The 17,213-nt window shown below is 38.2% G+C and overlaps 1 protein-coding gene across 1 annotated transcript in view; it reads left to right on the forward strand.

The window, feature by feature from the left end:
* The first annotated feature begins 5,753 nt into the window (after positions 1-5,753).
* Positions 5,754-17,213, forward strand: part of LOC119787796 (C-type mannose receptor 2-like) — a 29,357-nt gene continuing 17,897 nt past the window's right edge. The window contains exons 1-4 of the mRNA XM_038291840.1: positions 5,754-5,797; positions 7,509-7,584; positions 7,771-8,157; positions 8,295-8,642. Coding sequence (XP_038147768.1) covers positions 7,551-7,584; positions 7,771-8,157; positions 8,295-8,642 — 769 coding nt within the window. The 5' untranslated portion in view covers positions 5,754-5,797; positions 7,509-7,550. The remainder of the gene's footprint in view (positions 5,798-7,508; positions 7,585-7,770; positions 8,158-8,294; positions 8,643-17,213) is intronic.

Here is a 17,213-nt window from a genome sequence, read left to right on the forward strand (position 1 = left end):
AATCACTCCCAGCCACCAGTCAGCATCATAAGCATCATATAAAAAGCTTATGATGCTTAAGATGCAGCTCCTTGTATTCCTAGAATGCCTGGATACTTTCTCTTAACCACTTTCAGTCTGACACAAGTGGAGAAACTCCCCATCACCATACTATGTGTCCAGCTTTTTCTCAGATCATTTGTTTTTCTCAATAACATCAAATAATCCATCAGCTGGTCTTCCCCTCAATACAAAGAGCTTTGTGTGCTGACATGGGAGGAGTTTGAGGGAGTCATTCTACTTTTCATGTGTTCTGTATTGCAGCAAATCTTGATCTCTCCTTTTCATGAAGAAGTTCCTATTTTAAAGCTCCGTTCCAGCTATCAAGGTCAGATCATTAGATGTTGTTTTCTGTTCAGTCTGTTGGTTCTAAGGTTCATGTCCTGGATTCTGGCGGCCAGAGGAAAGAGTGTTTTGTATTTGTCCTGTCTCCTGCTCGTCTACTGTTTCTCCCCTGTTGAGTCCTCGCGATTTTTGGCTCTGTGGTTTGTGGTTTTTTCCTTGGATGTTATTAGGTTAAATATTAAAGTGTGCCGTTTCTTTCTTTCTGAATAGGGGTGATTAGTTAGAAGCTATTGTTCCATTCTTTATGCTGAGATGTAGGGAAAGGAAGGAGGTTTGAAAAGGAGTTTCCTCCCTAGTTTAGATGAGAGGAAAACATAGATAAACAGGTCCTTATTGTGTTTAAGATCCTCATGTCCTGTCTCTGGTCTGAACGGAAAACAGTTGTCTGAAATGTTTATCTGAACAAATTTATGTCCTTTGATGAAGTGTTTCTGTTGGGAAGACTCAATGTTCGTGTGTAAGAATTCTCTATGTATGCAAAGGGTGGGCAGTGACCTAGTCAGAGCTACACTAGGAGCTGTATGCAGCTGTCTCATATAGTTCTCCTCTGCAGAGTAAAATAATCCTTTTTTTTCTTCCTTGCATATCAACTCTCAGTGCTCATTTTTACTCCACAGCTCTTTACGAGGGGAGGTTCAGTTTTTATTCCAGTAAGCCTGGTTCCAAGGTGGAGACCAGTTTAAAGGTCCTGCTCAAGTTCTGGTTCCACGTCCTGTCTCGGCTACCCTTTTCCACTGAGCCTGCCCATCTGCACCTGATTTTGTTTGCTCCTGTCACACTTCTGGACTCTGAACCTGCCTGGGAGCTCTAGGATGCCTGGAAGCCTGGATCCTGCTTTTTCGGTCAGTTCCTGCCTGTTCTGAATCCCTGTCCAGGATTGGCTTCCTGCAAGTCTTCTGGGAATGCTGCACTGGGGACATTCTTAGTGACGTATGCCACATCTTTCTTCAGTCCAGCGGCTGGATTGTGCCCTTTTCCAGGGAGATGGACTGAACTTTTGAACCAGGTAAGTGACTCACTGAGATAATCTTCTTCTGTCAGATGATTGTGGTCACTTACCTGTGTTTCTCCCACCAGAGTGTCTGAGATTGGTTGGTGCCCTGCCCCCCTCCTGCAGCATCCAAGAGTCGCAGATCCTAGCAGATCTACTTTAGTTTCAGTTTGTCCATGTTTTTATAATAATAAACGTTTTGAACTTTTTCACTGACTGTCTCACCTCTGGGTCCATCTGTCACTGTTTTATGACACTCGTAGCTTACGCAAAACGTTGTATTAGTCTCATGTAAACTTTGTAAGCAGCATAACAGTTATTCATTGGCACACAAATGTTTTACAAAATGTACCCTTGTGCATTTTTTGTCAAGACGTCCAGTTTACTCTGAAGTCTGTATAACCAATATGTAGTGTGCAGATCATAGCATTCATTTCATTGTATGAAATGAGTGAAGCTCACAAGGAAACTAGTCTATACTCTTGTTTCACTCAGTATAATGTTACCGTTCTGTCCTGCTAAATGGGTCTTCTGATTTAGGAGTTACCTATGTAGCCCTCTTTCACTCACCAATTAACTGAATGGGCTCTGGGTTCTATTAAGGTCTGTCTCATTCAAGGGCGTAGGTTTGATTTCAACTTTGGTAGTGACACTATTGGTCTGATGTAATTGGTCCTATGCAAAATTATGCATGCTATTTTTTTATGCTTGACCTGAAAATCGGGGTGTATTTTGTTTAAAGAGAAAAGCAGCATTTCTTGCTACATTTGTACAAATTTTATAAGCGCTACACACACTATATGCTGTTTATCATGGCGACAACTTAGTGCATTTAGGCATGTAGACATGGTCAAGACAATCTCCTGCAGTTCAAACCGAGCATCAGTATGGGGAAGAAAGGTGATTTGAGTGACTTTGAAGGTGGCATGATTGTTGGTGCCAGAAGGGCTGGTCTGAGTATTTTAGAAACTGCTGATCTACTGGGATTTTCACGTACAACCATCTCTAAGGTTTACAGAGAATGGTCTGAAAAAGAAAAAACATCCAGTGAGCGGCAGTTCTGTGGGCGGAAATGCCTTGTTGATGCCAGAGGTCAGAGGAGAATGGCCAGACTGGTTTGAGCTGATAGGAGGGCAACAGTGACTCAAATAACCACCCGTTACAACCAAGGTGGGCAGAAAAGCATCTCTGAATGCACAGTACGTCGAACTTTGAGGACGATGGGCTACAGCAGCAGAAGACCACACCGGGTGCCACTCCTTTCAGCTAAGAACAGGAAACCGAGGCTACAATTTGAACAAGCTCATCGAAATTGGACAATAGAAGATTGGAAAAACGTTACCTGGTCTGATGAGTCTCGATTTCTGCTGCGACATTCGGATGATAGGGTCAGAATTTGGCGTCTACAAGATGAAAGCATGGATCCATCCTGCCTTGTATCAACTGTTCAGGCTGGTGGTGGTGGTGTCATGGTGTGGGGATTATTTTCTTGGCACACTTTGGGCCCCTTGGTACCAATTGAGCATCGGTGCAACGCCACAGCCTAACTGAGTATTGTTGCTGACCATGTCCATCCCTTTATGACCACAATGTACCCAACTGATGGCTACTTTCAGCAGGATAATGCGCCATGTCATAAAGCTGGAATCATCTCAGACTGGTTTCTTGAACATGACAATGAGTTCACTGTACTCAAATGGCCTCCACAGTCACCAGATCTCAATCCAATAGAGCATCTTTGGGATGTGGTGGAACGGGAGATTCGCATCATGGATGTGCAGCCGACAAATCTGTGTGATGCCATCATGTCAATATGGACCAATCTCCCTGAGGAATGCTTCCAGCACCTTGTTGAATCTATGCCAAGAAGAATTGAGGCAGTTCTGAAGGCAAAAGGAGGTCCAACCCGTTACTAGCATGGGGTACCTAATAAAGTGGCCGGTGAGTGTATATATGTATTTTATTCTTTCTCAAGTGAGAAAGTTAACCAGTTAAACACTGGAAGTACTTTCTGTCTTTTAATATACAGCTATATATGTTCTCTAAACCCAGCTTAGTCTGCAATCTGGCAGCACGCATTAGCTGACAGATAACGACTAAACCAGATAGTAACAAGCATAGCATATAGATCGCAGGAAGGAGCAAACAATGACAGGCTAAACTGGCTGATGGGAAACTTGAAAATCCAGAAAATGACTAAACAGAGTAGAAGGCAGCTTTGAGTAGCAAGATGCAGGTAGGACAAACTGATGACAGGCAGAAAACCATCCAAATATGAACTGAGTCAGAAACCTGGCCTGCCCTCATTGGGAATCCAGTAACGGTCGGCCAGGCACAGAAACCCAAAAGGAACAGGATGTACCCTGACACTGGACTGATTTTCAAACGGGTGGGAGAAAAACATCTTGGCGGAATGAAGATGTCCAAGAGTACACTTTTTAGGTAACTACACTTTACTCCACTACTTAATTTCCTTCCTACTTCTAACTCATTGCATTTTTACACAAGTATCTGAACTTTATTTTCCTTATATTTTTAAAACAAACATTACTCTTGGCTTTGTTTTAATGTTTATAAATATTTATTTCACGTCATGTGCACCATCCAATGCAGATCATTGGAGCCATCCACATCTAGTGAAAACTAGTGTCATTGGATGAGTCATATAACGCAAATATTCATTGGTTAGCTAAAGGAAATCATCAGAAGCAAGGAGGTGTTCTTCAATCTGCAAACGTGATTTGTCTATGCCATGCTACAATGTAGGATTCAGAAAAAGATGAAAGGTCGGACACAGGCGTGAGCTTATCGGGAGACGGAGACCAACAAGACCTCCCTCATCCTTGGCCCTATCTCAAAGAATGTTTTGAAATAGTCAAAAAATTTAGCTTTCAATTCATATAGTGGAATCTGGCTGTTGTACCGTCTGATGTACCTCTGTCCTCTTCCTGTCTGACACAGCCTCTCCCCTGCCTTCAGCGCTCTGTTTGCTTTTGGTTTAATCAGACCAAAATATGCAGAACAGGGAGAGGAAAACAGCCATCCCAAGAAAACTATCCATCAGACACACTGGAAAAAAAACAATATAAATAAGTATTTTTTCTTAAAATAAGTGCATTTGTTTTTGAATTGAGAAGGTAAAAGAGACATTTTGCCAACGGAATGAGACAGTTTACATTTAAAATAAGAAAAAACAGTTCCATGGTCCTATTTCAAGTGCATTTTATCTAAATAATTTTATTTTAAAAGTAAAAATACTCTTATCTTATTTACCTACTAAATACACAAAATTTGAGAATTTTTTCTTATTTCTAGATTGTTTTTCCAGTGCAGGATTCATGATAAAATATTAACCCATTCTCTTGAAGAATTTTCACAGTTCACAGCTAAAAGATCAAAAAGTATTACTGATTAGATGTATATTTGTTAAGACATTTTTCATCATTCAGTAAATTAGATATTTTTTTGTCTAGCATCTGTTTTCTTTCTTATTTGAACTGATTTGACTCCAACTCAGTAGTCATGTGACAAGTATGCGATCACATGGCTTCCTGCTTTGTGTGTAATTATATGTTATTGACATGAACTTACATGGCACTTCCCTATGTTTATTCCTTCACACACTGATTTTGGCAAGCTAGATTGTAACCCAGCTGCTCTGGAGCTCACTGACTGAAGTGAGTCTGTCATACAGAAGGTACCACTGGACCATCTGACCACCATCAGTAGGCAATTATTTAACGAGTCCTCGTTAAGGACACATCGACTGAGATGGACAGAGCTGAGGTACAACTGGCGACCCTCATATGCCACCCTCACCCCATGTACTTAACATTTATTATGGGGTTGGGATGAATGCATCATTATATATTCTTTTTTAAACTGACTTCATATCCATCATTTCGATGAGTAAACTAACCAACACACAGGGGTAGAACCTACTGCTGAGTTAGTTTTGTTTAACCGGTTCTAAGTGGCACATAGGGCAAAGATAATGTTGTGGAGGGTTATAGTTAATTATGGTATGGAAGATGTAGATGTTGGCCTGAGTTTCTAAAATTTAAACATGTGAGGCAGGTGGTACCTATAAAGCTGGTCACACACTGTACTATTTTTTGCCCTGCATCATGCCCTGCATCATGCTGAGAAGTTATATCCTTACCGGTAACATGCAGTGCTGCATAAAAAACGTTTTCTAAGACTTTTTTTTTTTTTTACATTAAAAAATGTAACTGATAAATATCCCTTCCTTTTCATTATTTATAGATGATTCAAGAAAAACACAAGACCTGGTTTGAATATTCAAATTGTAGAATATTTAAATTTAGCTGGTATACAGAGATCTGTGTCTGAAGCACATTAACATCTGACTGAGGACAGTACTCAGCTGCAGATCAGGAAGGAAACATTCCAGTTCATCAGGTAAAAAAAACTAAATTAAAGTTTTTCTTACATATAATGCAGACAGTCCTGAAAAAAAAAATAACCACCCTTATTTTCTTCAATTGCTTGTTTTTTAGTTAGGCATTATTACATGAAATTGAAAACAAGGATGTAATAATAATTTATTTTCATGATTATATATGAAGAGTTCATTTGCAAAAATCGGTTTAAAGACATTTTTCAAGAAAATGAGCTGAGACATGTTATTTACTCTTTGCATGGCGCTGCTAATAACAACTATGTTTTTTTCTGAAAATTTATAAAAATTGAGTCATCTGTTTTTGCAAATAAAATCTTCATATTTTGAATATCTAGAATTCTAGTAATATTTCTGATTTTGAATATTGATGGATCTAAACTACTGACAGCTTGCACTGAAATCAAAAATAGATTTCACATTAAATAAATCAGTGAATAACTAAACACTGAATATTTAAACACTAAAAATGTAATAACTGGATAATGCAAACACAGAGAAATCAAACATTGCCTGAAAAAAGTTAAAATTAATCATTAGGCTCTCATATTATACAGGTTGTTTTCAATGAGAGGTGGTTTCAGTGTCACAACTAGGTAAAACTGTAAACTAGAGCCTAAAGGCTTGAGTGTCGGAGGCGGAGCTAAACTGAAGGCTTCTTCAAATGTTTTTCTGGAACTCTTTATCCTCTACCTGCAATGAACATATGAAACGCTTCAGTTCATGCAGGGCTGACTCAGCACATCTGGGGGCCCTAAGCAAGACTCAACTGAGAGACTGAGAGATTAGTATGTCACAAGTGCAAAAGGAACAAAATTAACTCATCATTAACATTTAACCCATCCCCTTGTGGAGTAGTTTTGGTCTTTCTCAGGGACCCAGAGTGGATGTTTTTAAAAAGGACCTGCCCTCTCCCATTAAACCCATTAAAACACAATGTGACAGCCAGGATTAAACCTGCAATGTCTGACCTTCATACATTAACCCCTGTAACACCACAGACATATCCAAGACGGTGCTTCCAAGTAACTATATTATATTGAGACATTTAAAATTGAAACAATATGGCAAATTTTTCTTTTAGCTGAGATTAGGAAGACAGACAGATGTGACAGAACGTATAGAACTTACATGATGCTCACTGTAATGCTATGTTCAGACCGCACATAATAGAGGGAGCAGGAGCAGCTAGATTACATGCAAAGTATATGGTTGACAAACATCAAGGAGCATTAAAAGGTCCTGCAGCTCATTTCAAGCAGCAGGAGCAGCTCATTTTGACGCTTCTGAGCAGACAAAGAAGCACCTCTTGAGCTTCTGAGCATCTGACGCATGGGACACGCTTCCAAAGCAACAGCTGCTGGAGTTTGAAAAATTGAACTTTTACTGCTCGACATGTTAAATCAACCGATTACAGAAGCTGATCTGGTAGCTGGCAGGGAGACAGACACAGCACTGCTGCTGCAGATTGCTATGATCGCTCCCCTGAAACAGTTTATTAACACCTAAATTAACTTAACTTAATACAAAATATGTTCACTTTTTCGCCACTTCCAGTGTTTGCAAGCTGAACCTGAATAAGACTTAATTCTCTTTAGAGAAATTACATAAAATAGAAGAAAAGCTCTTTGGTCTTTATTAGTGCTTATTAATATCTTGTAGGTGTGACAAAAACAAGATTTAATTTTTAATTTTGCTTTGCTTTTGGAACAGAGTCAAACTCTTCAAGGAAAAATATTCCATCTGATATCAAAGATGCAGTGGAGTGTGATTCTGCTCTTTCTGATGGGTAAATTTATCTAAACACAACTACACTCACTGGTTTCTAGTAATATACAGACTCAGCTGGAGAGATGGAGAGATGGCTGATTTGTTAACACACAGAAATTAACTGATAACTATAGAAAACATTACATATTAGAATGTAGATTTGCTTTTACTATTTTGTTCAACACAAAATGTTTTATATTTTCAGGTCAGAGTTATTTCATCAACTGTCAGCTCTATGAGTATCACTACATTAATGAGGAAAAGACCTGGACTGAAGCTCAGCAGTACTGCAGAGAGAAACACACTGACCTGGCCACAGTGTCTAACATGGCAGACATGAAGAGACTCCTCAGTACCAGAGCAGGAAATAAGGGGGAAGCTTGGATTGGTCTGTATGATCAGACAGATGTTAACAGAACATGGTACTGGTCTCTGCCTGGAGTGGAGTTCAATGAAAGGGAGACAAACTGGAGACCAGGAGAACCAAGTGATAAAGGAAATGGAAATCCTGAGAACTGTGGAATTTTAAATAATGACCTTAGATGGATAGATACTGGTTGCCAACATAAATACCATTTCCTCTGTTATGATGGTGAGAATGTTGATTTACTTTTCTGTATTTTGTTTATGGGTTGTCAAATTATTCTCTTTGTTTTATTGAGTATTTTTTCTACAAACAAGAAAACATGTAAAGCTAATGTGATGTGAGTTTATCTGTTTACTCCACAGAAACTAATAGAACCCAGAAATACCACTTGATTAGAGAGAAGAAGACCTGGCAGGAAGCTCAGAGTTACTGCAGAGAGAAACACACAGACCTGATCAGTGGAATGAAGCAGCTACAGGATGGAGAACTGGAGAGAGTGATGAACTTTACAGAGATTTTAACATACTTTGGTCTCTTCAGAGACACCTGGAGGTGGTCAGATGGAAGCAGTTTCTCTTTCAGACACTGGAATGACCAGTTAAACAATCAGCAATACAACACTGGTCGATGTGCCCTGGCTGTATTTGATGATGAAGGCAGATGGAAGAATAACAGCTGTGATCAGAAAAAACCCTTCATCTGTTATGATGGTGAGCTGTTTTAATAAAACTTATCCTGTGTAGGATTTATTTTTTATGTCCTATGTATGATTGTCTTTTAAATATATTTTGAAAGCATTTAATGATTCACCATTTGAACATTTATATCCCAATAATCCAATTCTATGTAATTATTTAAAAAATGTGTAACTTGAAAAACCACAGTTTTAAAACATTCGGTCGTTGCCTCTGAATAATGATATAGTTAGTGACATATTATTTATCTTATCCATCACCTCTATGCCAGATAAAGTGATCCTGGTCAAAGAAAATAAAACCTGGGAGGATGCCTTATACTACTGCAGAGATCACTACCATGACCTGGTGACCATCACCAGCCTGGATGAGCAGAGATGGATCCAGGAGAAAGCCAAGAAGGCCTCGACTGATTATGTCTGGATGGGACTGCGCTACACCTGTACTCTGGATTTCTGGTTCTGGGTCAGTGATGAGGTGGTCAGGTATAAGAACTGGGCCTCAGGGGAACCAGTGGATGACTGTGACATGTCTGGAGCCATGGAGACAGGAGGAGGACATAAGTGGAGGAAAATAAATGATCTAGAGGAGTTTAACTTCATCTGTTCTAAGGAATAACACTGATTGTTTTATAGATTATTTGTGTTGCTTTATTCTGTGATACTGAGGATTTTGTACAAAAAATATTTTCAGTTAAAAAGCATAAGCATTTTAATTATTAGTATAGAGATTATACTTTCAACAAACTACAGCACTTGCTTTAAACCTGTTATAGATTATCCTTTTTTCTGGTTTCTTTCTATGAAACATCTGCTTCTCTAAATAGAAAATGTTTTACTTTTCCTTTATTTTGATCAGGTTATTGTTATATATTTATTAGCTGACTGTAAATAGGGGGCGCTAGTGTGCAGTTACTTCAGGAATACAGAATGAATAATATAAATACAGTAAACATCAAATACATTAATAAAAAGTAATCACACCTGTTTACTCATTAAATGTGTCTGACTCTTGATTTTTTAGTGTTCTCATTCCTTTTTGGGTTTATCTGGAGTAGTTTTTTTTTTTTTTTTTTTTTTTTCTTGGAGGCCTAATAACAGATTTTTCAAAGGTGTGCGTACTGTCAGTTGTTGTTCTCAGTTAACAGGGAGCCCGGGCTTGGATTTTTGCAACAAATTTCTTGGTTAAAATTATAAGTGTGTCAAATATTAGAAACAAAACATTTTAATTGTTTATAATCGCAGATACTAAACATTTCATGTATTTCTAGAAGAGGTTTGCTCCCATTGCTGCAGGGATTATGGACCACTCCTCCATACAGATGTTCAGATCCTTCAGGTTTCAGGGCTGTTACTGGGCAACATGGACCTTCAGCTCCCTCCAAAGAGGTTTTGATTGGGTTCAGGTCTGCAGACTGGCTAGGCCACTTCAGGAGCTGGAGCTGCTTCTTATGGAGCCACTCCTTAATCTTTTCTTTATTTGGATCCCATTAGCCCATCATTCTAATATTATGGTTAATTTAGTTTGCTCCAATCTAAAGCCCAACAGCTTAACCTTAGAGACCTGCTGCACCAGTGCTCCCTCTAGTGACAGATGGAGATCATTGGTACATGACTGAACTCACAGTTTGAATACATTTGTCTTCAAAACACATTTTAAAAACATGAGTTTAGTACCAATTTCCTAATTTTTCTCCACTTTGCTCTCAGATATCTTCCTCCTGTACAGTAGTGCTCTTATCAGAAATTGATGTGTATGACAGAAAATAAAATAAAAATACAAAAAGCAAAAAAAAAACATCATCATCTGCATAAATAAATACTTTACTTGCCTAACTGAACATGGGAAGTCATTTATGAATTGAGAAAATTAAAGTTGTCACATTAAAGTTCCTTGAGGCTGACTGTATGATGTAACTGTAGCTCTGGATGAACTTCCATTAAAATACATTTCTTAACTCTCCCTCTTCCCTCCATTAAAGACATTTCATCCCAGCGCACATCATAAATGACCCCTCACACCCCCACCAAGGACTGTTCTCCCTGCTGCCCTCTGGGAAGAAGCTTCAAAGTATCCGATGCAGATCCAGGAGATTCCATGACAGTTTCTTCCCCACGGCCATTAGAATGCTGTGTGTGTAAAATTAGTTATTTTATTTATATAAAATAAAAAATATATTTGTTAGAACAGTACATATAAAATCATATGTTTATATTACTATTTTTATGTATTTATTACTTTTTTAAAGCTGTACTTTAAAATAAGAAATTGTCTAGAGCTGTTTTAAACGACATTTCTTTTTGTATACACTCAGACATACAGAAAGGTAAGATGTCATTCATTATGAGCACTCTTTCAGAGGAGGCTTTTTCTAGTTAATGCAAAGATCAATGACAGCAAAAGCTGTTCTGAAATCCAGCAACACACCTCACTGATTGTTTTTTCTTTTATTTTTTTGTTTTTATATCCGTTAACTGGTGATCTTTCATTTGTGTAGAGCAGTGTTAGTAACCCTGAACCCTGTTGAACTCTTTTAAGGATGGAATTTTCATTAATATATCTAATAATTTGATTATGAATTGTTTTTACTAATAATTCACTAAGCACAGGGAGTTAACCAGTGTACAGTTAGTGCCAGTTAAGATTACATTTCTAAATTTAGGTAGAGTAATAATTTTAGATTGTATTCAAACATCTGGAGATGATTCCCCTAACAATAGAACAATTTTAAAAAAGACTGATCGATTAAACCAGCATATTGGCAGCCATTTTAATCATCCTTCGAGGTCATCAACACCAGATAAAGTATCCTTAGAAAAACCTTGTAGTTTATCTTTAACCGTTTTTAATCCACAATATTAAGATTAACCTCTTAAAACCTTAAGTGGGGGTAATAACTCAGAATGCATAAAATTCTACTGGTAAAAATTTTACCAGTAGATGGAGCCATTGCGCGCAGCTCCAAGCTTACACCAAAAGTTCCAATCCCCAACTCTTACAGGTGCTGGTCATAAAATTAGAATATCATGAAAAAGTAGATTGATTTCAGTAATTCCATTTAAAAAGTGAAACTTGTATATTATATTCATACATTACATACAAACTCATATATTTCAGATGTTTATTTTGTTTAATTTTGATGATTACAAATGACAACAAATGAAAATCTCAAATTCATCATATCGGAAAATTAGAATATTACTGAAGACCAATAAAAACAAAGGATTTATAGAAATGTTGGCCAACTGAAAAGTATGAACATGAAAAGTATGAGCATGTACAGCACTCAGTATTTAGTTGGGCCTCCTTTGGCCTGTATTACTGCAGCAATGCGGCGTGGCATGGAGTCGATCAGTCTGTGGCACTGCTCAGGTGTTATGATAGCCCAGGTTGCTCTAATAGTGGCTTTTAGCTCTTCTGAATTGTTGGGTCTGGTGTATTGCATCTTCTTCTTCACAATACCCCATAGATTTTCTATGGGGTTAAGGTCAGGAGAGTTTGCTGGCCAATTAAGAACAGGGATACCATGGTCCTTCAACCAGGTACTGGTAGCTTTGGCACTGTGTGCAGGTGCCAAGTCCTGTTGGAAAATGAAATCTGCATCTCCAAAAAGTTGGTCAGCTGCAGGAAGCATGAAGTGCTCTAAAACTTCCTGGTATGTGGCTGCGTTGACCCTGGACCTCAGAAAACACAATGGACCAACACCAGCAGATGACATGGCACCCCAAACCATCACTGACTGTGGAAACTTTACACTGGACTTCAAGCAATGGATGAAGTGCCTCTCTTCTTTTCCTCCAGACTCTGGGACCTTGATTTCCAAAGGAAATGCAAAATTTACTTTCATCAGAGAACATGACTTTGGACCACTCACCAGCAGTCCAGTCCTGTTTCTCTTTAGCCTAGGCAAGACGCTTCTGACGCTGTCTGAGGTTCAAGAGTGGCTTGACACAAGGAATGCGACAGCAGAAACCCATGTCTTTCATACGTCTGTGTGTGGTGGTTCTTGAAGCACTCACTCCAGCTGCAGTCCACTCTTTGTGAATCTCCCCCACATTTTTGAATGGGTTTTGTTTCACAATCCTCTCCAGGGTGCGGTTATCTCTCTTGCTTGTACACTTTTTTCGACCACATCTTTTCCTTCCCTTCGCCTCTCTATTAATGTGCTTGGACACTGAGCTCTGTGAACAGCCAGCCTCTTTAGCGATGACCTTTTGTGTCTTGCCCTCCTTGTGCAAGGTGTCGATGGTCGTCTTTTGGACAACTGTCAAGTCAGCAGTCTTCCCCATGATTGTGTAGCCTATAGAACTAGACTGAAAGACCATTTAAAGGCTTTTGCAGGTGGTTTGAGTTAATTAGCTGATTAGAGTGTGGCACCAGGGGCCATCAATTTTGAACCTTTTCACAATATTCTAATTTTCTGATATGATGAATTTGAGATTTTCATTTGTTGTCATTTGTAATCATCAAAATTAAACAAAATAAACATCTGAAATATATGAGTTTGTATGTAATGTATGAATATAATATACAAGTTTCACTTTTTAAATGGAATTACTGAAATCAATCTACTTTTTCATGATATTCTAATTTTATGACCAGCACCTGTATACCTAGAGGTCTGAAATTTTCTTTGACATGATGTAGAATAAATATGCAATACAATAAAACGGGCTTTTTCTCAAGAATCCTTTCGAGAATAAAAAAACAAAAACAAACAACAACTTTGAGTCATGTTTGAACTGATGCAGGTTGGTCAGTGCTCTACTCACCCAATCCTAATTTATATCTTCAGAAACTGGATGGTGAATAATGTATTACACATGTAATTTGGGCTTACAGTTCCTAAGTTATTTGCTTTTTCATTTGGGTATGCAAAATAGGAGAGGATTACCCAAAATGAGGTGGATGTTAAGAGGTTAAAGCAGCAAATGTTTCCATCCATTAAATCAGTGATCATTTTAGAACAGTTTACCTTTAAGTTCTTCTGAAATCTCAGACCGTTGACTTTGTTGATGAAAAATATGTTAAAATAATTTATTTTTTCAATTTGGTTTAATTTCATTATTTGGTTCCTCACTTTACAATAGACTTTTCTATTCTTATCTCTCAGAAGCATGAAGGATCTGAGCTCACCACTAAACTAGGGATGCACGATATAATCTGCCCCCTATCGGTATCGGCCTGTATCGGCCTTAAAACTGAATATCGGACATCGGCCACCCCACCGATATTTAACCTGATATTTGATCAGCTTCTGAGTTTCTAAAGTCTAAAATAAAAATACTACTTCTTCTTCTTCCTCAAAAACTTCTTTTATACAGACTTAAAAACTTCTAAAGACGAGGGAAAAAATATTGATACATTAAAATATCAGAATATCTTCATATGCTGATATATTGCCATTTAAAAACACCATATCAATCTCTTTTACTAATGAAATATTGCTATATTTCATCGTTATGCTACGAAATCCCCCGAAAATTCACGAAATTTTGCCATATTTTTATATGTTGATATATTGACGCGGTATCGATCTATTTTACTAACAAAATCTCACAAGAATTTGCAAAATATCACGAGATTTTGAAAGTAAAATAGATCGATACCGCATTTTTAAAAATCAATTTGATATCAGCATATGAAAATATATTTGAGTATATTATTTTTCAAAGTGTCAGAAATGGATAACAAAACTGCTATTTTCAATGACTACTTATTTTTGTCCAGCTTTAACATCGGTATCGGTTATCGCCTACATGAGTTTTAAAATATCGGCATATCGGCAATCGGCCAAAATCCCAATATCGTGCATCCCTACACTAAAACATAGTGAACTGTTTATCCTGACATTTTGGTGATTGCAGTGCTGCAGTTCTTGAACTCCTCATTGCTGTAGCTCAGGGTAAGCTCTGTTTTAATTGGAGGTTAGCCTTTAACTGTGGTATCCAATGCTGAATAACACAACAAGGTAAAATAATATTCAGAAAACAATAAGTATTTTATTCTTTTATGATCTCATCCATCCACTGTCTTTTTTTTTTTTCATTTTCTTCCTCCCTAAAACACAAAAGCCCCCAATCCAATAAATGCTGCACAAAAGATTACTAGGTGGATGTTTTTTTGGTTTTAATAAATGACACTTTCTCAAATGTTAGAATATTCACTTACATTAATACCAATTAACATCGTCCAGTTTAGGGTATGGAATATTAATTCATTTCAGTTAAACCTATTTATATAGCGCCAATTCACAACACATGTCATCTCAAGGCACTTTACAGTCTTTACAGTATTAAAGAGATGCAGATTTATTTTAGGATCCAAGACTGAAAATAATAAAAAGAATGCTCTGATGAATGTCTGGAGCTGATCTGGTCTAAAATACCAGGGCTGATTTTCTTTCCTAGTCTGGCCCTGGAAGCAAAACACAAATTTCTATAAGTAGCTCAGAGTTAAAAGTGCTTCTGTTGTGGATCTTTGATGGAATCTTTACCTTTAAGCTGACGCCTCCCCAAAATAATTGCATCATGCTCATATTAGCTTAAGCAACTGGACTTAAATAACTCATGATAGGAGAGTTTCTGCTGTCAAGAAGATTTTACCGTTGAACAGTAAGCTAGTGAGCAATGACAGTGTAGACAGTGCGGGCGATTATAGTTTTATTTCCTTAAACTGTGTCTGGATGCATCTAAATAATGGAGCCAAAAATTAAAATTCTCTGTATGGTTTCTTCTTTGTTGAAAAAGTTTGTCTTTTCTCCAAGAAAATTCCTCAGTCCAAGGAGTTGTTTATAAACTCAGCCTTATAAGCAGAATATTTTGTATAATGGTTGAACCAGTTAGTGGTGACAATGGAAACATTTTGACATCTTAAATGCTACTAGATCAGTGTTCAAAACACACCTCCAACTCTCTCTGGGAAACTGGCATCCCAAGATGGCCCCTTTTCCAGCCATGAGCGTTTCCACATTCTTCTAACCCTTTATATCAGATTTGACTGGGTTCACATAAATTCGTCGGTCATCCATCGCTCCCACGCCGCTCGCAGCCTTACTTTGAACGGCCGCTTCACACCGATGTCGAGCGATTGAAGTTCCTTTGTCAGACCTCCCGGGATAACAGCGAGCACAGCGTTCATTTGATTCACCTTTTTTTTTCACATCGGCTGTGAGATGGGCACGCAGTCACAAATTAACAGCGATGGTGATGCGTGGAAAAAACCACCTGTTCTCCTCACATACACCTGCCTCAGCCACGCTTTCATCATCTCCTCATCCATCCAGCCCTTTTCATTTGCGTTAATATCATATGTCATCAGAGCGCTGTGTCTGTCTCGCTGTCAGCTCCCAGATCAGCTTCTTTGATTGGTTGATGTGGCGCGTCCAGCAGCAAAACTTCAATTTTTCCATCTCGAGCAGCAGCAGCGCGTTGGCGGTGCGTCAGATGCTTAAACGCTCCCGACGCGCTGCGCCTGCTGCTCAAAACGTGCTGCGGGACCTTTTGCTGCGCCTATACGCGCGTCAACCATTGACTTTGCATGTACACTCGCTGCTTCTGCTGCACCTGCTGGGTCCGGTTCACACCGATGTCGAGCGGTTGAACAGCGAGCATAGCGTTAATTTGTTTCCCCATGTTTTTCACATCAGCTGTGAGATGGGCACGCATGGAGTCACATATTAACAGCGATGGTGATGAGTGGAAAAAAAACACCTGGTCTCCTTACATTCAGCCACTCTTTCATCATCTCCTCAATGAGGTGGTCTCAAAAGTCGCAGTTACAACACACATAGGGCGCACCGCACCAAAGGGCGCACCGCACATTTTGAGGGAAAAAAAAGACGTTTAAGTGCACCTTATAGTCGTGAAAATACGGTATATAAACACAAACATAAACATATATACATATATGGGAAGCATGCCAATATTCACAAGACAAGGTTTTAAGTACAGAAACGTATCATTCATACAAAATCTGACCGTAAGGGTTTTATGTATTCAGTCCATTTAGTCCAGATTTTGTAAAACATGTCCTTTTGCATCCTGAGGGAAAAAGACAACTTTTCCATGACATATATTTCGTGTATTATATTGATCCAATCCTAAATAGTTTGAGATTCCACTCTTAGCTACTTTCTTGAGATGGCCTTTTTACTTGCAATAAGTAACATACCAAGTAATCTTTTATCATCAGGAACATCACCCAAATACAAAAAGCTGACTAGAAATGATTTTCCTACCTTTGCTTTAACGTCTCCCTCTACTGTGTTCAAGTCCGATAAATGGACTTCTGCACAATTTATTTTTGCACGAATTTAAAGAAAGACTATTTGTTAAATAATATATCTTGGCTCCTTCTGACAAACATTGATGCTGATTCTTATTTGTTTTTGGTGAAACAGACAATTTTGAACACAAATAGTAATATTATTGAATGTTTTGTTTTTCTTTAATTGGAAACAAATGAAATAAACAATTTTTTTTTCTGTAAAAGGTATCAGAACAGCACAGACTGTCATCCAGGATGACCATCAGCAGCAAGTGTACTCCTCTCTCCTCTATTTTCTCTGAATGTTTCCACAAATAT

This window comes from Cyprinodon tularosa, unplaced genomic scaffold, assembly GCF_016077235.1.
Source record: "Cyprinodon tularosa strain WSP-4 unplaced genomic scaffold, ASM1607723v1 ctg1083, whole genome shotgun sequence".
NCBI lineage: Eukaryota > Metazoa > Chordata > Actinopteri > Cyprinodontiformes > Cyprinodontidae > Cyprinodon > Cyprinodon tularosa.